Source organism: Megalops cyprinoides, chromosome 10 (genome assembly GCF_013368585.1).
Source record: "Megalops cyprinoides isolate fMegCyp1 chromosome 10, fMegCyp1.pri, whole genome shotgun sequence".
Classification (NCBI taxonomy): Eukaryota; Metazoa; Chordata; class Actinopteri; order Elopiformes; family Megalopidae; genus Megalops; species Megalops cyprinoides.
In genome coordinates this window covers 9,772,275-9,795,027 of record NC_050592.1, presented here as the reverse complement: position 1 = coordinate 9,795,027, position 22,753 = coordinate 9,772,275, and the positions used below count along the sequence as shown (strand labels likewise).

General features: G+C 42.1%; 3 protein-coding genes across 4 annotated transcripts in view; 1 reads left to right on the top strand and 2 right to left on the bottom strand.

Moving 5' to 3' along the window:
- Window positions 1-1,973: 1,973 nt before the first annotated feature.
- cdc42ep5 (CDC42 effector protein (Rho GTPase binding) 5) lies at window positions 1,974-6,468 on the top strand. Of its 2 annotated transcripts, none has more exons than XM_036538267.1 (2): window positions 1,974-2,073; window positions 3,633-6,468. In XM_036538267.1, exon 2 carries the CDS (start codon window positions 3,638-3,640, stop codon window positions 4,580-4,582), a length of 945 nt encoding a protein of 314 aa, XP_036394160.1. In that variant the 5' UTR covers window positions 1,974-2,073; window positions 3,633-3,637; the 3' UTR covers window positions 4,583-6,468. The 2 variants fall into 2 exon arrangements, with proteins under 2 accessions (XP_036394160.1, XP_036394159.1); XM_036538266.1 differs by having other exon boundaries at window positions 1,979-2,149.
- Window positions 6,469-6,928: 460 nt separating this feature from the next.
- grwd1 (glutamate-rich WD repeat containing 1) lies at window positions 6,929-10,055 on the bottom strand. Its single transcript, XM_036538208.1, has 7 exons — window positions 9,845-10,055; window positions 9,306-9,423; window positions 8,891-9,056; window positions 8,314-8,527; window positions 7,920-8,065; window positions 7,608-7,799; window positions 6,929-7,263 (listed from the first exon to the last, which is right to left on the bottom strand). Exons 1-7 carry the CDS (start codon window positions 10,053-10,055, stop codon window positions 6,955-6,957), a joined length of 1,356 nt encoding a protein of 451 aa, XP_036394101.1. The 3' UTR covers window positions 6,929-6,954.
- An 8,224-nt stretch (window positions 10,056-18,279) lies between these two features.
- Window positions 18,280-22,753, bottom strand: part of si:ch73-22o12.1 (nectin-2) — a 43,406-nt gene continuing 38,932 nt past the window's right edge. Inside the window, exons 7-10 of the mRNA XM_036538191.1 lie at window positions 19,773-19,905; window positions 19,447-19,504; window positions 19,219-19,296; window positions 18,280-18,810 (exon numbers count right to left, since the gene is read on the bottom strand). Coding sequence (XP_036394084.1) covers window positions 18,583-18,810; window positions 19,219-19,296; window positions 19,447-19,504; window positions 19,773-19,905 — 497 coding nt within the window. The 3' untranslated portion in view covers window positions 18,280-18,582. The remainder of the gene's footprint in view (window positions 18,811-19,218; window positions 19,297-19,446; window positions 19,505-19,772; window positions 19,906-22,753) is intronic.

Genomic DNA, 22,753 nt, shown 5'->3' with positions numbered 1-22,753 from the left:
AAGGACCATAAGGTCCCTTCCCCATTTTCTGTCTACTTGCCTCACAAGAGAAGAAATTAATTTTAAACTCATTAAGAGAGTTTGTTTCCTGTCATTTGAGCAGCTGCAGTTTTTGGTGTGTAATCTATATATATATATATAGATTTAAATTTTTATAATTCTCTTGTGTACAATGATAAATATGTATTTCCTCGTATACAATTTTATGGTATTGAAAATACGAAAATATGAAAAAGGAACACTTGGAATTAGTGTATTACACATTGGCATTTATTACAAAAATGAATGGAGAAAACGACGGGTAGCGGAACTCTAGGAGTGTGGTCTGCAAGTATATGCACCTCCGATGGATTCACTCTTCTTTCTGCCCATAATGTGTTGTCTTGCTACTGAATTTATTTGCTACCAATCAAATGCCTCTAATTCACTCAGGTTTTATATTAGTTCCATTATTCGTATTCTGGGCACAGACAGGTGCTTTCAGTTGCCCTGGGTAATGGAGAAAGTGCTCATAAACTTGTAGAGCTGAGGTGGCCTAATTTACACAATCTATGTTTTTAACATATGCTAAAATGTACAAAATGTACAATTCTAAACATTGGCCCAGGATAAATGCAGAATGAAAATGCTGTGAATCAATTTGTGTAATTACTTTAGATACACTGTCCATAAAAACAGTGGTTAATAAAACAAGTGCCCACCAGCATTTTGTAGCTATTCTTGAGTCCTCATTAGCATTATTCTTGATTTGATAGCATTTTCAGTAATTAAATTTCTTACATCAGCTATGACAGCAAACTCTTTGTCTGAAAGGTAGCTGGCCAGTTAAGTTTATTGCCCATAGTTTCAACAGTGTTCTTGATCAATTATTTTAAATTTATTTTAATTAAAACAATGTTAAAATAACTACACATTTATCTAAACGTTTTTTAAATTCTTGTCCTGGAGTCCTGCTGTGTATCATAGTATTTAAGTTGAGCTTGGTTTTAATTAGGCTTGATTGAGTCATCACTGAATCCAAACTTGACATTTAATGATAAATCACAGTGTGTACCATACAGTCTTTACAAAAGAGGTTAATTGTTGGAAGTGTATTCTGTCATTTTTAATTTAAAAAGTAAAATTCATGTTAAAAGCAAAGCATAGAGATTGCTGTCGATGGAGCAGTTCCTCAGGACATTTAGAGAGGGGTTCTGATTTACAACTATTGGCCCAAAATTCCCACTGACTCTCTGTAGACTGTCTAGTACCGTATACCACTATTTTTAAGGTGATGTTACCCTTAAAGATAATTGCTAGGCTCTATGTTTTCACTGCTGTATGTTTTTAAGCACTGCTTTTCAGCTTGATACATAGTTACTGCCATTCTGGTTTCTCTGTGCCTATGTAATCATTTTTATCCTTGCTACTTGCTGAGGCGTGTATTTAATTTATCATGCTACATTAGCTTTGAAACTTGCTCCGAGTTAGAAAGAATCCCATATAAATAAAAACAGCCCTCTGCCAACAACAGACTTTCTTCTGATAACCAGAACGGTCAAGATAAAAGGTGATTTACAGAACAGCAACAGGTATTTTTCATCCATCCTCTCGCTTATGCATTAGAAAAAAGAGTTAAATAGAAAAAAGAACGGGAGGGAGTGGTCACCAACACAGCCTAGCCATCGAGAAACGACAACACGTACAACAGAGATACGGGAGAGGTTCACGTTCTCATTTCTTTCAGACAAAATACATTTTTAGAAAATGACAAATACGCTGTAAGAAAGAATTTAGTGATCGCAGCAGATATGACTGCAAAGTTATAACAACAACACAGCGATTAACATTTTAATTGTTATTCCTCTTCTGATTCCTCGTCTTATTATTATAGTCATTTTTGGATAAGTTGTCCCGCACATCCCACCAACTTCTTCCCCGAACTCCCTCTCTCTCCCTCCGCCGCGCTGAAGCTGTAAACACTCCCTAATAAAAGTCGCGTCACTTCCTTGCCCATCCCTAAGGGAAAAAAGAGAAATATTAAAAAGAAGGGAACGAACCAAGGAAAGAGCGAGAAAAAGACGAAAAGTGAAGGTAACGAGGGGGAAGCCAGATGAAAAGAGAATTAGTTAGAAGGGAGGAAGCGAACAACGATAGAAAGCATTGTAAAGTAAGTTTTTTTTTTAATTAGCCAGCTACCTTTCTAACTAGCTAGCTAACTAGATAGCTCGCTAGGTAGCTAACATTCCTCACTGTAACTTTGCCAAGAGGGCAAAAGTTTGTTTCTTCCCACTTACCTCACTCTCACTATTTCTCTCGATACGTACGTGGTTCTTGCGCGTTTTTTGGAATTGAAACTCAGATGTAGTATTTTGGAAAGTCGGATGAGAGGGGGATGGGAAGAGAGAAATGGGGTTCACATTTTTTGGATACAAAGTAATGAGTGGGGCGGACTTGACTGTGAGCTAGCTAGTTAACGTTAGCTAAAGTGCGTTACTGATTACAGTATCGTGAGCTATCTAGTTATTCCTATCGGCAGACACAATATTGATAACATAAAATTGAACTTCGGGATATGGCTAGCGACTGTTATTTCAAACAGGTATTGCTATATACGATGTATTATATGATGTGTAGACTTTTCCCCCAGTTTAGTATTTGGGATTTCTGGTGACGTACAATATGTTACTAGTTATACCTGTAGCCCGATTGAATGATAAAAAAAAACTTTGTGTATAAATAATTACAATTCAAGCGATTGTTCATTACGGAAAAATATGAATTCTTTATTTTATATTAGAGTTTTTTGTAGGGTTGTGCCTATAATGTCTTTGTATTGACTGTCTTAGTTCAGTGGCTAGGTTGCTAATCAGCAACGGTTGTAGCTAAATTCGATGGCTCGTGTTATGCGCTGCTGCATCTTATTTTGCTCTGCTCTCGTACAGTCGAGCCTGATTGCTGCCAGGACTCGCAAAAATAAATACTTAATACATCTTTCAGTTTATGACAAGCCCTTTCATAATACGTTTCGTGGGAAACGTGTGTTTTTGTCGTTGGCTGTCTCCTCAAACCCCGGGGGAAGGAATTCGAAAGTATGTGCTTGCGTTGCACGGATTTCGGTTTACCTGCAAGTCCAAGCATGGCTCTGACACTGTCGGTACATAATGACTCATTTGTTTATCACACATTCACCAGACCATTCCATTTTAAATGTTTTGTATGCATGGCTTTGAATGACAGTATTTTTAAGCTGTAAATTTGACTCAAAGGACGATCTCTCGAAGTGTCAGTGTTAATGCGTAATGGTCAGGTAGAGTGTAGGCTTTACATGCTAAACCACTTTCACCACAGCTTTTCAAGGCAGTGCACTCAGAACTATATCGTGCACCAGCATACACGCCCTCTCCACAGTGTTAACCTGGTCAGTGAGTGTGGTGGTCCCCCTGTCCTAATAAGTGTAATTACATTTTCCAGTTGAATACTTGAAGGATTGCAGCCTCCTCTGTAACATGCTTTCAGTGTAACCTGTGTAATGAGTGCTTGCTATAGAAGTCCAGGTGAGCATCACTGTAATACACTGTCTCAGTGGTGTGGTTGGCATTCTTTTGGCTGTCATTTCCCTTGCATCATCTCTCTATCTCTCTCTCTCTCAGCTGTCATGCCTCTCCACAAGTCGTCTCGCGGGCATCGCCTGGACCCCACCATGATTTCGGCTCCCCTTGGAGATTTCCGCCACACTATGCACATAGGGAGAGGCGGAGATGCATTTGGGGACACCTCTTTCCTGTCCACTCATGGCCCAAGCTCGCCTGACTCAAACTCTGTCCCAGTGGCCCTTCCTGCCGTCAGCTCTGACACACAGCTCAACAACAGTGCCGTTGATGACACCAGCCCACAGTCCTGTGAACTGCAGCACTCGGAGTCTGTTTCTTCTCTGTCTTTGGACCTGGATTTGGACTTAGGCCCGTCGATTTTGGGAGACGTTCTGGGAGTGATGGATGGACTAGGGCTGGACTCTGACTGGACCACTGCTGGTGAGGGGGAGGTGTTTAGTCCAAGCAAAGGTGCAGCAGAGGTTGAGCTGGGCGGGAAAGGAGAAGAGTTCATTGTGATCACTAAAAATGAGATGAATGCTAAAGAGGAGATCAGCCAAGATGGGGAGCAGTTGAGGGAGAGGGGAGATGGGCAGCTGTCAACAGAAGGAAGTGGGCTTAAATTGAAAGGGGCTGGGCTTAAGCAGAAAGTGAGATTTAGTGACAAAAGAGAGGAAATTATTGGTCGAGAGGAGGAAGGTGAGGGGTTGGAGCATGATATGGATGAGTCTGAGTGTGTGAGCCCCACAGAGGGAGAGAGTGAGCTAGGCAATGGTATTGACAGCAACTCTCCCAAAACCGAGGGAGGGGAGGGAGATTCCACCAATCACAAGGCAGATTCCCCACCAAGCCCTTCCTCCTCAGTTAGCTCAGAATATGAGGGAGTTACACCATTGGACAGGAGGAGAGAGGAAGACTGCCACTCGGAGACAGAGTCTGAGGAGGAGGGGGTAGGCAATGACCGGGGTTACACGTTCGAAGATGAGTTTGATGATGAGATCGGCCTATAGGAATATGGAACAAACACCACAGGGACCAATGACCAAGCAGAATTTTGTTTAAATCTGTTGTCAGTAATTATGTATATTATTTTGTTTCTCCAACAATTACTTTTTTACATGAAAGGGAGCTGGACCAAAGTAAAACTGAGAAAATTGCAACTGGAAGTTTAGTTTAATTGTAGGTGCAAATTCTTATTTTTTCTGTGTAAATGCATATTGTGCTGGGATCCCATTCAATGAAGCAGCGATACTCAATAATTTTATTGGCATTATTCTATAGGATTTATGGATGTTGAGCAATTACATATCCTAGGAAGAAACTGGAAGGTTTACAGAACAAGCTTCCATCTGGACACAGGCATTTACTTTCAAGTTATCTCTCCATGTAAGTGTCAGATTTTCTCACTCAAGACTGCAGACTGTTTACACTGAGCACAGGTTTAGTGTAAAAAAAAAAGAAGCTGAAAAATAAGAGTGAAACAATTCTCATTAAAGCAAATGTATTTACAAAAAATGTATTTAATGAGAGTGGACTGTACTGAAGTATTCGATAGTGGACGTGGTTGTATGTTATTGCATGCCATTTGATAATTTAAGGGTGGTCTCATGGTTCAGCCTGGGTCCTAGTCTGAGTAGTCTTAACATCTGCCAGACTTGTTGTAGCTAATGTGATGGATGTTACAGGCGGTTTCATTCTAGTAGTAGCAGGAGTCATCAACCACTCTTAGAGATTACCAGCAGTGCCTAATAAAAATTTTTAGTATTATTTTTATTTTTAACTTTGTTCTGTCAATGAAGAGAGAATACATTCTACTCTGTGTTTGGTTACATCTGGGGCATATGGTATTGTAAATGGAGCCCTTTTATACCTCCACACTTTTGCATTCTCTGGAAGGGGAATCTGAAGTTATTTTTCTTAGGATTTATCATTGTTTCAGTCTATGATTCAAGGCCAGATAGCAGTGCAGCGGGTTTTTAGGACATCTTTGGCTCAGGTGGGGGTCTCAAGACAATCTCACAGGTTACTTTTTAATCGCTGAATTAGCCTGTTTGAAGCCCAGTATCAAAATATGTGGACAAACCAGACATCTTATCATAGATCTGTTTCATGCTTCTAGAAATTACCAGAAGACTGATAAATCTGTGACAATCAAATGACAGTAGCTATGAAAGTACACTCCACAAGCACAGAGAGAAGTACATTTTCTTCTCAGAAGAGTTCTTGTCCAGTAAGGTATATATGAACAGATACATTTAAATATGGAAGATATTTAAGATGTTTTATATGAACACATGCATGGATCACAAAACACTAAATGGACATACAACACTACTGACATTTAAAAATACTTTTCCTTGTAGATCTAATGGCAACAACAGTCATAGTATTTAAGGCTGTTTAAACACTCCAGACGTTAACAAGAAACAACTCACTTATTATTTAAACCAACCCAGCGTCTGTGGTTAGTGCAACAAATGGTAATTTCTTATCCGTGGCCCGAGGATCCATTTATGCCTCATCATGTTTGCTCTCTGCCCATTAACTGAGCCATCAGTTTTCACAAGAACTCATTTTGATACATCTGCTGTATTTGGCTCAAGACAGACCATTATTAAAGCTCTTATAAGTGAGATGTGAAGTGTCCCAAGATGAGTACAATATATTTTCAGCTATGTAAAAGGTATGAACAAAAACAAGGTATGGGAGGAACTCAAGCATGAGTAGAAATGCATATATACATGTATTTATGATTGTTTTTCCTTTTCTGGACCACATATATAAACATTCCTTTAAGGGTTTTCTTTAACTGCCTTCAAAGATATACTTATGTTTTTTATTAGATCTTGTGATTTTTCTGAGATCTGTTTACTTAAATAAATATTTACTTGCATCATTTACTGTTTTTCTGTGTTGTATGTGTACATACCCTGCAAACATTTCTTGTTTAACTTTTTCATTGATTTAGACTAACTGCAGTATCTTGTATAAATTTAGCTACATTAAAATGTATTTGTGATATTGGATTAATTCATCTCTGATATTAGAAGGTTAAGCATGAAGATTTCTCCCACATGAATTTGCTCAAAAACAGTTCTCACACAGAAAGGGCAGTCTCTGGAAAAAAAGAATAATTCAAGCTGTTTATTACCTTTTATGAATAATATGTAATGCGGCCATTTGAAACATTTATTATGGCAAATGAACAGTCACAATTCCTGACATCTAACTGAAAGCCTGAAATCATGTCGCAGATGTTCTCTTCAAAAACATGGTAGAAATCGGTAAAGGAGAAGACAGAGACGAACATTTCTGTAGGACACGTGAACAGCATACTGCGACAGACAGACGGGGGGGGGGGGGGGGATGGGGGTAACACACTCTAAACGGAGATAGTCCTGAACACGTTGAAGCCTGACAGAGCCGTGGATATTAAAACTCCAGGCAGCTGCGGGTGCCAGTGGATTTCTTTCACCTCCGTCTGACCCTGATGGAGGAACAGCAGCTGCGGCGGCAGCTCCTTTAAGCCTGCGGCGGTTTCACCCACGTCACATGACTCCACCGAAAGATCCCATTGGCTGACCACGTCGTCCGCGCCAGAGGCAGCAAAGATGCTTGAGTCCAGTGGATTCCACTCCACGGAGGTCACGGGGGCGCTGTGCTGCTTGAAGGTGGCAACGGCTCGGCCAGACTGGTGGAGAAGGGGAGATGCAAGTGAGAGTACAGTCATTACAGAACGTTACCAGACAGTTTCAAACTAATATAGGTATTGTGGAATGATGCACTATACTGAAGAACAACATGCTGAATGTATTGTACGGTGCATTTTACTCTCAAAGTCTAATTAGGCATTAGTGCAGTTGACATTACACAGAACACAGCCACCAGAGTTTTATGAAAGTAATGCTGCAAAATGAAATAGGACATGACATGATCAAGTTACACCGTCATACTGTCTCTCTCTTTCAGTGCTGATGTACAAATGTGACTAGTTTTTTTGCATGAGTCACTTTGAACAAAGGTGATATTCCTTACCCTAAACTGCCTTAGATCCCACACTTTTAGCAGTCCATCATCACCCCCTGACAGCAGAAATGGTTCACTCCGATTCCAGCTGATGACATTAACATCTGAGGAGTGTGCCTCATCTGCCGAGAGCATGGAGTTAGGCGGAGCCCGGATGTCCCAGATGCGGACGGACTGGTCCACTGAGCAGGAAGCAAACACCTGGGGATTTTTTTTAAAAATGGATTTTAGGGACTTTCTGGGTTTAGTTTTCATTTCTAATCAACTCCTTTCCATTCGCTCTCCCATTTCCCCATCCACACTTTGTTATGATTAGCGTACCGTTGCTTCTGTGGGTGACCACTGCAAGTCCTCTACAGACTTGCTATGGGAGCTGAACGGTCGTTGGTCAATCTGCCAGGAAGTCCCACCCTCCCGTGGTTCCCACACATGAATGTTCTTCTTGCAATCACCACTAACCAAACGACCTTCGGGCAAGACAACAGTTAATGTATTAGTAGAGATACCAAACGAACACCACTGTTTAAATGATGAAAAAATGCTAATATTCTACATCTTAACACATAAATCATCAGACAGAAAGTATAAAGCAAACCTAAACGGCATACAGTTACGTTGCTGCAAAAAAGTTAACGCTGTTAAAGTTAAAGCTAACACTCAAAGCTGCAAACAATATGCAGAATTCAAACTAAATTACCATTTTACAGACACCTACCAGGTACTTTGGGTGACCAATCAATAGCAAAGCCTTCTGTCATGTGACCTGAAAAGCTAAAGAGGGGCGTGACCTCCTTCTGCTGCTGCTTCAGGAATGTTGCCATGGCAGCAGAGCTATGCACAGCCTCCAACTGGGGTTTGAGGTCAAAAATTTCCACTTGACCTTTCTCCGACCACACAGCAGCCAGTGGCAGCCCCCCATGCTGGACAACCTGAACATGTAATGGCAAGCATAAAGTTAAGTAGTATAGTTGTTCTTGACCCAAATTAATGGCACAGCAATAGAAGAAGTCTGATCAGTATGAATACTCATAATAACATTATTAACTGCTGTAGTACTGCATCCTAAAAAACTGATATCTCACATGTCACCCAAAAGTTTTGGTTCAGATGTCAGCAACAATACTATGGATTAACCATGTTACCAGTTATTCTTTATGATTGTCTCTGAACAACTATGATGATTAATATAGCCTGAACTTTTTAAAGAAAATGTTGATCGAATTTGCCCTGACTATTGTCATAGTATTATTTAACTTACCATTATAGTAACATGTAAATTTGAACCTACTCACTCTGACTCTGTTGATCCCCCCATAATGTGGAACCATGGCCAGTTCCAGCTGTGGCTTCTTATCTTCGTCCTCATCATCCTCATCATCACTCTCTCCATCACTGCTTTCTTCCCCATCTTTATCTTTCTCTGTGCCATAAAGGTTGTGCATGCGCATCACAAGCAGTCTGAAAGGGAAACGGGGACTGTATCAGTGAGATGGCGACTGACTTATTGCAACAGGTGCAGTACACAGTGACTGAATATCCTTCGATCAAACATTTACTAAATATGTCAGACAAACACATTTTAAACGTTAAGCTACTGAATCCATAAACATTTGCTTTGAGTTGAATGCGAGTACCTCTGCAAGCATACAGAAGTAAAAAGTGCTCAATTTTGAGTACGTGCAAGTGATGAGCAGTAGGCAGGCGTACCTGTTACTGTTAGCAGAGTCTGCCTGTGTACCTGCACACAGCAGCATTGAGAGGGGAAATTGTTCCCTGCCCTCTCCATCTCCATCTCTCAACACATCGAAACTCAGACAAGGAGCACCTGGTGACAAGAAAGGTGAGAGGAACAGCTCAGCTTTGACTATACATAAGCATCCACGAGCCAGTTGGTTTATATGTCGCTATTTTGCACTGGCACACCTAGCATTGCAAAGGAATACATACCTACAAGAGGAAACTGCTACAACTGTCTTACTATCTGTTGATGGATGCCTGATGACAACTTCTGTCCATCAAAAAGCTCTCTAGTTAGCTTATAAATTCATATCAAAAAGCTGCAACGTCAACTCAAAACAATACACCGCGTAACGTTGATTTCGCGAGACAGCTAGTCGAGTGAGCCAACTGGCTAACTAGTTGATCTTCTAAGAGTTTTAGCTAGCTACCGAACCCAAGCAAATCTCCATAAAGACGTACGGTAACTGTACCTAAGTGGGCTAGCTTGCTGAAGTTGTCTCACAAACCTGTCTGACACTCGTGATACAGGCGGTATGCTGATCGGTCCATTTCAAGCTCTTCTCCTGGTTTTAGAGGCTCTATCCCGGGCACATAAACTTTAGCTTCTCCCCCATCTTCTTTCTCTTCCTCCATCCCATCTTCATCACTGTCGCTCGCTTCCATCTCCTCCATTTCCTCCTCGTCGTTGGAAAACGTGTCTTCTTTGGGCGCAGACATATTGGAAAAAGGCAGCGTTAGTCAACACGACAGAGAATTCTGGGAAGTGAAGCGAAGCGGAAAAAATGGCCGCCATAGCTACTGTGGGCAAATAGCGCTCTGTGCCGTACCACAGACATTATTTATATGGGCAAGTCCTTGCAGCAGTTTGTCTTGTATGTGTCATGCCTCTTGTTTGTTTATTGGTACCCTGATATATTACCAGGGTATGAGTATGCCATGTCAATGCAGCACATGCTCAGTAATCATGCAGTTATCTCATTGGCTCTCTGAGCTCTATGTGGATCTCTGAGCCCAGTATCACTTGATGCAGCCACTGTAAAGTTTAGTGAATGTGTGCGGAATCAGCATGGCATTGAGGCAGTAATCCACTAATCCAGCCCTAAAAGAGCTGACATTTGGGGGATCTCCTGGTTCTTCTCCTCCAGCAGGGTCAGCGGGACCAGCAGCACGGGCAGTGTGGTTATCCCGATCACTGTGCAGCATGCACGCAGTCTCCTGAGGGGAGAGGTATGCAGGCCACATTTCATTTGGAATGAAATGCAGTCAAAACAAATTGATGTAAAGGGTGCACACTGCTCACGCACAGCACGTGGGATTTTCATCTTGCGGCGAACAAGAGAGTACATTGTATTAAAAAAGGAAACAATTATATTTTAAATGTGAAGGCATGATCATATTTATGAGACTCAAGGAAGATGTAATAGACTAACCTCATCCCCTCTTTGATAACGAATTGATGTGAAATTATAGTTTCATAAAAGTTTGAAGTCTGCCATAGCCTGCTAAAGCAGGTTTCTGTGGGTAGCATTGGCATTGGCATTGTTTGAATGCATTCCTTGTAGTTTGTGACAGGATAACAGACAGAGAGGGGAGCACATTCAGTGTCCCACTAAAACAGGGATGAGGCAAGGTCAGCAGACATGGACTGCAATCCATTATCTATTACATCACCGGGCAGAATGAGTTTCCATGCTGACTGAAAACAGAAGCAAGAAAAGTTGTAACACTGCATACGAAACCCCACGTCAGACCACTGGGAATGTCAGCATATCACTGGGAATAACAGCATAATGACAATTCCAAGCAAAGGTTTTGAAAGGACTAATGCTGTCATTCTCCAGTCTTTGCCATAAAGGTACAGGTTCAAGGGGAGCGACACAAGACATTACTGTTTTGTCACTGAGCTGTCAATGGCATGAAGAAATTTAAAATTTATCAACGAAAGATTAGTCATAATGACATACGTGATAAATGAACTGTAATCACATAAGTTTCACAGGAGTCATTGTAGTTATTTCTGAGAAAATATGAACAAAAACAACAAAGTGTTTTTCACCACAGCTCCTCCTAGATTTTACTGTGGTGATGCTGCGTTGGGCTTCTCTGGCAGCTGCACTCACGCTCGGAGCATGCCTGGCTCAGCTCCTCTTCCAGTAGGTGCAGCTCCCAGACTCTGCGGGCCCCCCCAGCTGTGCCCTCGCTGCAGTCAGGGTCTCTTGGGTAACCGTCAGGGTGCTCCAGAGCTCCATCTGTGCTTTCTCTGACTTCTGCGGCTACACTACCCTCCAGGGCCTGGAAAAAAATACCACAGCCAGTGACAATTACCTTCAGTCATTTTCACATAACATTTCTTTACAGCACTGTTAGCTTCATATACAAGCTGCAGACTGCCAGTTCTTCACATATTGGTCAATAGTATACACATTCGCAAATACATCACAATGTATTATGGTTTTAATAACAGTAAAGATTTGCGTGATACCCTCTTACACTCTCCTAAACTGGCTGGGTGGCCCAGACAGCTTACTCTTTTTTTACAAAAACGCTATCCATTTATACAGTCTGGTATTTACTGAAATGCTTCAGAGTACCTTGCTCAAGGGCACAACAAGTCCGCCCCTCCCAGGGATCAAAATTGCAACCATCTGGTCCTAAGCCAAGTTCCTCAACCACAATGCCACAGTGCTGGTGCAAGTCACTACACACGGTGCTAATACTGCTGCTTGATTGGCCTGTGGAACCTCCACCCTGGGCTTCTCTTTCAACATTCCCATGCATATGCCAGATCCTGTGGAAACATTGCAATACCAAGCAGAACATCACTTAATATCCGCACTGACGTATAGAATCAATGCATGTTTGCAGTTCAAAAATCTCACAGCAATTTTGAATTGGGGGAGACAGCTGATAATAGTCAGTTGTGGAAGTGATTATGTATATATTGTTTTGTGAGTATTGTGTGAAATAGGAGAAGTGTGCCATATTTCTCTGCAGTTTTCAATATTGCCACGCAGGGAGGTTGTCAGGTATTTGAGGGTGGCGTGTTTGAACATGACGTCTGCGCAATGTGAACATGTTTCTGATCTGGAAGAACTCATGGCAGAAGGTTTATGTTCAATGATTTTGTCAATGATTTTGTATTGTATCATACATAGTTTGGGTTACTATATATATATACTGTATATATATTGCGTTCTAACAAACATAGCTGCTTTTTACTATTCAATGCCAAGCAAGCATCACAATGTTACCTTATTCCACCTATAAGGTGAAGGAAAGTCTGTATATATATATGTATATATATATATATATATATCTTTTCTGTTTTTAAATGGAAACAAATATGTGATTGTAGAACCAAACATACTTCCACAGCCACCTCCATACACACATGCAACACATCTATGTAAGCACTTTGGTAACATATAGGCCAGGTGTTCCCCAGCTGTGGGGGAGTGGTCTGTCCTGCCCACAGTACTGTCCCAAGAAGCTGTGCTGCGACAAGGAGATCTGCTGCTTATCCTGGGTCAGCTCCGTGCAGGTTTGACTCTCAGAGCACAGGAGACACAATGGTCTGCTGCTGACCCTAGGTTAGCTCCACGCAGCTTTAATCCCTGGTGCTGTGGAGTCAAGGAGAATAGCTGTTTAGTCCCCTACTAATTTGGTGACCCCCCTCTCTTAGTGGCGCGTTGACTGACTGAGCAAGAATGACAGCAGCCCTGATTTACCACTTGAGTGGCAGCAGTTGGACAGCCCCTGTCCAATTTTTGTTAGGCTAGAAGAGTTGTATACACCTTTCAATGACAAGGCAGAAACTAGACAGTTCACATCTTGGCAGTTGAAACAGCTCGCATTAGATTCTGATGAAGGTGGGCAGAGTTACTTGTATCTAAAAAGAAGATGGGCGTCAGGCACCACCTAGAGGTACTGAGTTGTACTGGCAGTCTGTTTTTTGCCATTATACCAACCCCACATTCTGCTACATATGGGGCCACATGTATCAATGGTGCGTACGCACTAAAATCGTGCTGAGCACTTTTTGACACATAAAACGGTATTTATGAGAAGATACTTCCCGGGAAAACAGGCATTCCTCTGCGCATAGTCTCAAGGTGGCATACGCATAAAATTTGTAATTTTTAGATTGGCGACACCAAGAGGAACTAACGGTGATGCAAGTAAAAGGGTCTTGTGTCAGTCATTGATGAGTGTTATCGCGGCGACTGATCCTGTGTGCGCGTATACGTTTTTTGGCCTCTCTTTTAAAATCCGACCACTTCTACTTCACCTCCTCCACCGTAGCCTACGCACCTCTGGTGAAACTGCATTCATAGCAGTCACCACTTTGAGCCACTCCGCATTTTTCCGTCGATTTGAAATGCCGCTAGTCTGGCCTCCAAAAAGGACATTTTTTCTCCTCTCCACCTCATCAACCATCACCTCTATCTCCGTGTCCGAATAATTTCTTTTCTTTTGTCCTGCCGTTGATCCTCATCATCAATCTCTGCATTTCACTCAGATTCACCTGGGATCTTTAATATGCTAATTCGACAAATTAAAGGCGTGTCCATATAAAAACAATTGTGGCAGTGGACATTAAGCACGTTCATGTGCACAGAATTTGATTACACTCAGATTTATGAAGACAATTAGGCGTACGTGGTACAATTATGAGATTGTGCATACACATGGTCCTACGGCGATTGATACATATGGCCCATGGACTCTTACTTTATTTTCCCTAAGGAGATATTATGTCTTTAGTTCTCTGTAGTATCTGAAACAGTGTCTACCTCTACTACTGTTTCAAAATGATTAGATCCACTGCTCACTGTACAAATTACAGTACACTTCAATTGTTTTGGTCCCAGAATTTGAATAGATACAGAGCATATTAGTAGCTTTGGAGCCGTGGTGTCCACTCCGATTCCCGAGGATACCTTCACCTACCTGATTAACACCAAAATACAGGCTCTGTCTAGACAATCAAAGCCACATGCTTTGTTTCTCTGTCCTAATTTTTGTCTACCCGGTGATACTCTGAACCAATTCTGTCATGTACCATCACCTTCATTGTGGAGGGGAATTAGTTGTTAACTGGTGTCATATTTATGTCAGTGGAAAGTATCACAGTTATTTTAGCAGATGTGTATGTATTAACATACGGAAAATATGTTACCTGTAAGTAACAGCATGTCTTTGTACACCGAAAGCATTTTAGTTTCAAATTTCATATGAGTAACATAAACTCTGTGGTTTGCAACTGTCTCCATGTGCGAAAATAACTAGGTGTGGTCCAACAAAAGGAAATGTAAAGGCAACATGCAGAGGAACTCTGGCAGGTTTTTAGTTCGTGGTTTAATTTCCCCCATGCTAAGGTTCCAATAGTGCAAGAGGGATTACTGTAAATCTTTGCGAATTGGAACCAAAATAGACGAACAGATCCCTGTGAACCAGCTGGGAGCTCTGAGCTACTGTAAACACTTACATGGGTGTACAGTACTGCTGTATGAAAACCTTGTTCAACACCTTGTTTGACAATGTGGAGCCATAAAAACTAGAAGAAGACCTAAAAGATAATAAACTAGGAATTTATTGAATGTATGGTATGTGTTGTATGCTATTAGACTGGTTTTCCATGGTCGGGCAATTATTTACCAAAAAAGAGCAGGCCAGTTACCACTGGTTTGCCACACTAGGGCATTGAGTGTATGTGTGGAGCAGGCATACGCCCGGCAGTCCTCCGACCAGCTGTCCGTTTGCTATGGAGCTTGGGTTCGGGGATTTACCATCTACAAAGAAAGTCTCCATAAAGGATTGTGGACACCATGCCCACAGTGTATGAGGACACTGGACAGCTGTGTAGCAGCTGTTTACTAGATATGTGGAAGCATGATGGTCATCTTTATAAGCCGAAAATGTAGAAATTACGATTTAAAGGTCGACAAGATTACAACTTTCCTAGTCTTTTACTTGGAAATAACGTCACACATTCCTTGGGCACATTCCTCCAGTAGTTCTACTGTATCTTTTTGTTGCCATGGAGACTGTTTTTTCATCTGACGCATTTACTTGTTATGGATATACGCAAATACTCAGTTCCCTGTAATTAAGCTCCAAAATTAAACTTCAGTGTAGGGCAGGCTTGTAACAAAGGTGTCATTCTAGCTGTCTGAATAATTATGAAGCTACAAGTTCAGAAAATTAGAGGAAAATGGGGATCAGAGTTGCTCGTCATGATAGAGGTGTCGGATGTGATTGAGAGAAGATATCAGACAAATAGGGAGCCCAGTGACTTATTGCCTGAAGCTGTGATTGCCATCACCTTACTTATTGAACTTACTTAAAGGCAAGTTACTGTAGTGTATTGTAAATTGCATAGCTAAATGTGTAAGCTAGTACCTAGTCATTAAAAGACCAGTATTTGGAGAATTGAATTTCACAGCACTAGCTTTTATTCACTTGTTCAGATTGTAGACATTGTGTCTCATCGGTCCACAGTGTCTAAGCATCAAGCAGACCAGAAGGTTGTCCTTTTGTATTTGTACTGCATCATTCCTATACAACAATATAAAATGAAAAGGTAATGCAAGGTAATTGATGAACAAGAGAATGCATTTGGGGAAGGTCTTTGTTACAAATTAAATTTCCTTTGTGAATATGACGACTTTCTAAACTAAAGTTATTGCTGTTTGATGGAAGGGCTTGGCTTTTCTTCTGGAGTGTTCTGAGTGTTTTCAGGATCTATTTTTTGGCCAGTTTCCATAACCACTGTAAACTTTGAACAGAGTTCAGAGAGTGTGTGTGTGTGTGTGTGTGTGTGTGTGTGTGCACAAGCGCAATGTATTCATACATTATAGCTCTAGTATGTAATCAATCATTACAATTTAGAGACTTCCAGAATTACTATGACCAGCTTAACTGCCCTTTTTCTGCCAATCTCTTCTTGGACGGTTTAGCTGTTGCTATGAGCAAGCCCTTCTGAGGAGCAGATAGATAATGCCCAATCCAATCAGCTCTCCACGGCCCCGGCTCTGCCAAAGCAACACTCAGAAGGTTAAACTGCAATCAGTCCAGTGCAAACAATGGGGTTAATCAACATTTGCTTATTAAAACATAGCCATTTAATTAAAAGATTCACCCCGCCACACATCAGCTGTCAGTGTTAATGAATCCTGACGTCGAACAATCATGTAACTCTGAACACATTTCATCAAAGGGGCACCCAGTGGCTGGGGGGGTCGTTAATTAAGCTCAGGGTTAATGAATCTTGGGTGACAGGTGTCAGGCTAGGCGACATCACTGTGAGCCTGATGACAGGAGGGAGGGGAAGGCTGACATGGTTCCCGGGCTTGGAATGGACAAAAACCAACGTCCAGAGACTGCATGCAGTTAATGCGATCTGTCAAGGTTTTACCCTAACAAAGTTCCAGGATAAGACAAACAAGTGACCTGCTCACCAGCAAAGGAAACAACACTGTAGCTCACATAGTTTAATTTTTTATTGAAGTTAAAAAAAATCATTGACCAAAAAATATAACATGTTACTCAAAAGCATCAAATTAAACTAAATTTAAAAAAGTCCAGTGTTTTTTTTCCCCAACACTGTCAGAGATAAACCCGTTTTACTCCCATTTCAAAACTAGAGAGGAACATGAACGTTATAAAGATAAAAAAAAAGGAGTTAAAGACAGGCTTTGCAGTGGAGCGAGGGTGCTTGTGCATGTGAGAGGGAGAAAATTGGATTTTGACAGCCTGATTATATATAGGACATTCACAGTTTTATTTTTGGCACCAAACCTGCAAATGGATGCAGAAGCAAAGTTCTCGACAAACAAGCACTGCCTGTTTTTCGGGGAGAGACAGGCCTCTGCTGATTCCCCTGTAGTTCTGAACTGCAGGCAACTCACCCTAAAAAAATACCTGAGTCATCTACTGCTCCCTGCAGCCCCCTCAAGTCTTCATGATGTTCTGTTTTCAGCTAGTGAGTCAATCATCTACTGTGGCGTGGAGGGGGTAGTGTTATTTATATCAGTGACTGTTCAGTTCAGTACAGCAGGGCACTACCAGCACACTGTCCTTCTCACTGGGGCTTCAGACTCAGGGAGCCCCAACTGTAGAAGGCAGACATTCCCTTTTTAAGGCACATGCATTCCCTCAAACCTAATCTCCCTCTTAAAATAAATGATTGTCATATCAACAATTAAAACATTTTTCGAGATAATTGCGCTGGCGGAAGACTAAAGTGGCACAGATATGAAGGGGGACAACAGAACCATAATGCGGATTTGTGATAAAGCACAGAAGGTGGTGGGTCCATAGTTAAATGGAGAAGCAACAGCACGTGATCAGTGCACCTAGATAAAACATATCTGTGTGGCAACAGATGTTGGGAACATCCAGGCGCCACTCTCACTGTGCAAGTAATTCAGCTGCACTCTCTTCAGTCTTGCTGGAAAATGTCAGCAGATCTGTGTTACATGAGAAGTAATCACAGGTCTGTAAATAGTACCTTGGTTTTAACTTCACATCAACAGTGACATAGTTATGGTAATTGTGACATATTCTACAGCTCTGCCATGACCCCAATGAATGGTCGTCTCACTGTGCTTTGGCTGCAGTTACAATGGAAAGCAACAGTGGTGTGTCCAAATGACCCAGGGGCTTGTAGTCATACCACTTGTGCACTGATCATGCCTTGCAATCTCCGTCAATTTGCTCACATGAATCCCACGCTTTACATTATAATCTCACCTACTAACAGTCACAATTGCATCTCTTTATACAGTAACAATATACAAATCTTTTTCAACTGATGGTTCCAAAACCTACAGTAGTAGGTTTTGAAACCAGCAGCAACAACTAAAATCAATATGTATTTGCACAAAATATAGCACTTTTGAAAGAATACATTCAAATATGAACAGGCTAAGAATATTACAGAGAAATTAGGGACTTAGTAAACAGACTGAACATTATAAATCATCAAAGTGTACTTTGGCCCTTTCATGTAATCACATTGCACATATAATCAGAACATAACAGACTGCGAGTGTGGACATGCGGGCTTTGCAGCGTCTAATCTGAGTCCTAACTACATTAAAGGATGCAACGAGAACGTAACCCCTGTGAATAGAACTACAGTTATTTCAGGATGCGTATCTCACCGAGCTAACCGGCAGTCAACCGCAGGCGACTGCAGAACTGTTCACTGGCTCAGAGGATCCAACCACGTCAGAGATTTCTATACATACATGGCAGGGGAAACAAAGCTGTCCCCGTGAGAGGCGCGAGAGAGCGGGTCGACGGCTTGCTCGTGTTCTTGATGGTCAATGAGTTCGGACGGGTCGTCGTACATGTGGTGGGGGTCACTGTGTGTGTCGTCGCCGGGGTGCTGTGTTGAGTCCTCCCAGTCAGCATGGTTGGAGTTCACGTTGTACCCGTTTTCCTCATCGTTACACGCATCCAGATCCTGTTTTCAGAAAATGTAGAATGTTAGACATCGATACGAGTGGTATGACAGACCAAGCAGATAAAAATAACCTGCGAAGCATTCCTCAGTGCAGTCTTGGGATAATTTTCCAGCAGAAAGGGCTAGATAAATGTAGGATTAAATACAGTACTAAATGTATTAACATAGTATAAATATTTGCATATATAAATATACCTAAACCAGTTGCCTGATATTCATTAAAAAGATGTGATGTAAATGAGGATTTTATATTGTAGAACAATGAACTGGGTATTTTTATAAATGCCGTAAATGCCGAATGTCTGTAAACCAGATTTTAGCCAAACAGGGACTGCTTGTGTAACACACAACAATTATAAGGCATTTGTGTTGATATATTAATAGATGCATCTGCGCATGAGCTCTTACTGTGACAGGCTCGCCGCTGGTCTCGTAGTACATGGTGCTCAGTGGCTGGACTTCTGTCACTGGTTCTCTCTGGTTCAGCTGCATACACACATTAGTGGGGTGTCAACATTAACAGAACCCCAGCGGGCTAATTATAGATCAGTAGGCTATATCGCTTCCCCAAATCATTTTTACTCCCAGCCCTTAACATTAATGGGTCCCTGTCCAGCATGAATAACGTCAACTCACTATTTCAGTGGAGCCGCCAGTCTTCTTGGGAGGTGGTGGCTTGTAATTGGGGGGAGCACTTCGTGAAACAAAACATACGTCAGGGTTACTGAAAATACTGCATAGTGCATAGTACTGATGAAGAAAAAGACATTAATCTAGAATTCCAGTGTATAGGCTTTAGAAGTTCTGGAATCTCATAATGGAAACTGAAAATTCCATTTTTACCTATTACAACAAAATAATACCTGAGCACTGAGTTTGTCATATATGCTGTTCTGGATATGTAAATTCCACTATGGGCAAAACAAAACTGACACGTGAAGCCATTATGGGTGGGCACTCACTCGACGTTCTTAGTTTGCCGGTGCTTGCGAAACATCACCACTGCCGTGGCAATAATGGCCAGGAGGATGATGACACCGATGATAGCGCCAATAATGCTGCCTGTTGTTGGACCTTTCATTGGCAGACGAGTCCCTGGGGAAGAAAAAGAGAGAAAGGTTCATTCCAACGTCTATCTTACCAAAACAAGGAAACTCAGAATACACTATACCACACCATACTATACCAACACCATAGTAGAAATACAACTAGAAATAACATCGAAATATGATAATGATCATGAGAGATTTATGTGCATTTGTTTCATTTTCTTCTGTCGTTCAATCTCTGTAACGTTTTTACAGAGATTCAAGATTCTTCTGAACTGGTGGTATTAATAGGGTGTGACAAATAGAAATGTTATGACATGTAGAAAAGCGGAAGGGTGTCTTAGTTTACTATGGATTGTGCTAACCTGGAGCTACTGAATCTTTCATCAGAGGACATAAATAACGAGCCTTATCTACGGGGTGGCTGTAATCATTGAGGGGCCAAATGGAGCTGTACTAAACACGGCCACAGGTGGCGCCGAAGACACACTAAACAAAACCCGACGTTACTGTTGTGCAGTGTTCCCATTTCCCCACATGGTGGCGCTTTGATTCCACCCTACACCAAACTACACCCCGACCAGATCAAGACAAAAAAAAAGCGTCATGACTGTGATTTCCAATGTTAATCCCCTCCAGCACAAGAGACCCCGACTTTGGACGATTTCACTGAGAACGATCGTCTCTCGGCGGTACCGCGGCGGTCGTCTGCACGCCGTCTAAGTGCTAATGAAATAGCCGAGACAAACAAGTGGACGTGCTGTTCCTCTCAGAGCCAGGAGCCATGCCGACAAGGACAGGGTCAATAATTTAACGCGACAGAGAGGAGCGAGACATAAAGTTGGCGCGCACATCTTTTATCCATATCTCTGTCACTCTTCTGAGTGCGTTCGCACGCGGCTGTTACAGAAACGCATTCGGCCCCTTCAAACAGCATCATCCGAACGATTGATTAAAACGGAGTGATTAATGCTCATTTAAGTCGTCCGCATTCATCACGGGTGCATTCAGCTGAGGACTGCCACAGACTGCTGAAGAGGATATACGGATTCCGGGCAGATCAAAGGGAAGGGAGACAGTGGGTGTATCTCTCCGAGCCCGCACAGAGATCAATGGGGTGACAGTCAGATGTGTACACACACCCCTGCCTCCACTCAGTCCAGCGTACCAGAATATTCAGATGTCTTTCCAAGCCCCAGTCTGTGATCAAGGGAGCGGAAACTGAGCTTTTTCCTCCCCAGATTCAGTTATTTCAGCTGAAGGGAGTGAGGGCCTCGGACTGCAAATGTGCAGACCAGCAGACTCGAGCTGGGCTGCATCGCACAGCAGGACTGGCCTCGTTGCGTCTCACCGCACGGCACGCGGATTTCAGTCCAACGATCAAGGTGTTAGGATACTTCTCGAATAGGCACAGACATGCTGAGGGGAGGGTGGGACGAGCGGCGTGGCTGTCATGGCCGAGGGGAGACGGGACTTAGAGATTTTAAAGGTCTGTTCTCTCCCGAAGGTACAGCTGAGTGATGAAAAAAAAAAAAAAAACTTCCACCTTCATCAACGTGACATTTCCAATCTTCAACTCTCCTTCACTGCACAGATCCCCCCCCCCCACTCCCATCTCTCCCTCCATCCCTCTTTCACTCACACACGCACACAAACATACACACACACACACTCAGACACAGACACATACACACACAGACATACACACAAACACACACACACACACACATTCACACACTCCAGAGGTGTTACTGTAGTTTTCACTTTGAAAATGCAAGGCTGCATGGAGTGAGCTTAAGGGAATGAGTGATGGAGGGAGGAAGGTCAGAGGAGAGAGAGAGAGAGAGACAGAGAGGGAGAGAGACTGACTGGGACTGAGAGGGAGAAAGATTTGAACTATGAGGATACGGGGAGGTGAGAAATCACAGCATGAAGATCTGACACAGCTTTAAAAAGGGAATGAAGACTGATCTCATACCTTGTGAGCTGCAGTCTTGCAGCTGAATGACAGTCAAACATTTCAACGTTTCTGCCCCTGTGTGTTTAACTGTGCCGTGCCAAAGAGGATTACACCTGACATCAATTCCCATCTATATGTTTTATGTAGTCTCCCCAGGTGACCTAAACTGTTCCTGCCTGCTTAGCCCAGCTCCCCCCAATCAATCTAACAGAATTGTAACAGAACTGTAATGTTCTGTTGGTAATCGGTGACTGGTCAAACCCAGGAGTCTCAAAGGGCAAATCCAAAGTGTCTCAGTATCTCTTATCTCCCAGTGCTGTTGAGCGGAATTATATTTAATGCTGTGTTTACAGGCATTTTCCCTTAATCATGATCTGAAACAGTAATACCGCAAGACGGTTCTGTCATGCATGAGTGATCACATGTCGTCAGCTCATCTTAAAATACTTTTCAGCTGCTCATCTTAAAATACTTAATGCAGCTGCAAAGCCTGGGTGTAGGAGTCAAATCCTGTAAGGGTTAAATTTAGGTCTATCTGTAAAATCACGTACTGAAAACTGAGCAAACTAAGATTCCGTTGACAGAAGGCAGGACAGTGTTCAATTCCCAGGATCTATCCTTAATTGGGTCACATTTCCACGGTTTATTCCAAGTTATATTGGTCTGACAACACAGTCGGAGAGGCCTCGATCCCAAATGGATTTGTATCCTGGTTACCAACAGAATAAATAAGATAAACCAGATGTGTGAACAGTTTGTGAAGCAGAGAGGGGGAGTTCTTACATTCATCACAGCATGCTGCAACATACATCAAACAAACAGGAGTGCGAGAAGAGAACTCACAGACATTTAAAACGCACCTACAGCTGTATGCAAAAAAAAAAAAAAAACCTAAACAAAAGGATTCACCAGCCATTTAGGTCTACTTCACAAA

What these genes read in the sequence shown, in the direction of transcription:
- cdc42ep5 (XM_036538267.1), top strand. Translation starts at nt 3,638, where the DNA reads ATGCCTCTCCACAAGTCGTCTCGCGGGCATCGCCTGGACCCCACCATG.
- grwd1 (XM_036538208.1), bottom strand. Translation starts at nt 10,055, where the DNA reads ATGTCTGCGCCCAAAGAAGACACGTTTTCCAACGACGAGGAGGAAATG. An exon ending in GACTCTGCTAACAGTAACAG is followed by an intron (nt 9,057 to 9,305) that starts GTACGCCTGCCT and finishes TTTCCCTTTCAG; the next exon opens with ACTGCTTGTGATGCGCATGC. An exon ending in TTGGTCACCCAAAGTACCTG is followed by an intron (nt 8,066 to 8,313) that starts GTAGGTGTCTGT and finishes TCTTGCCCGAAG; the next exon opens with GTCGTTTGGTTAGTGGTGAT.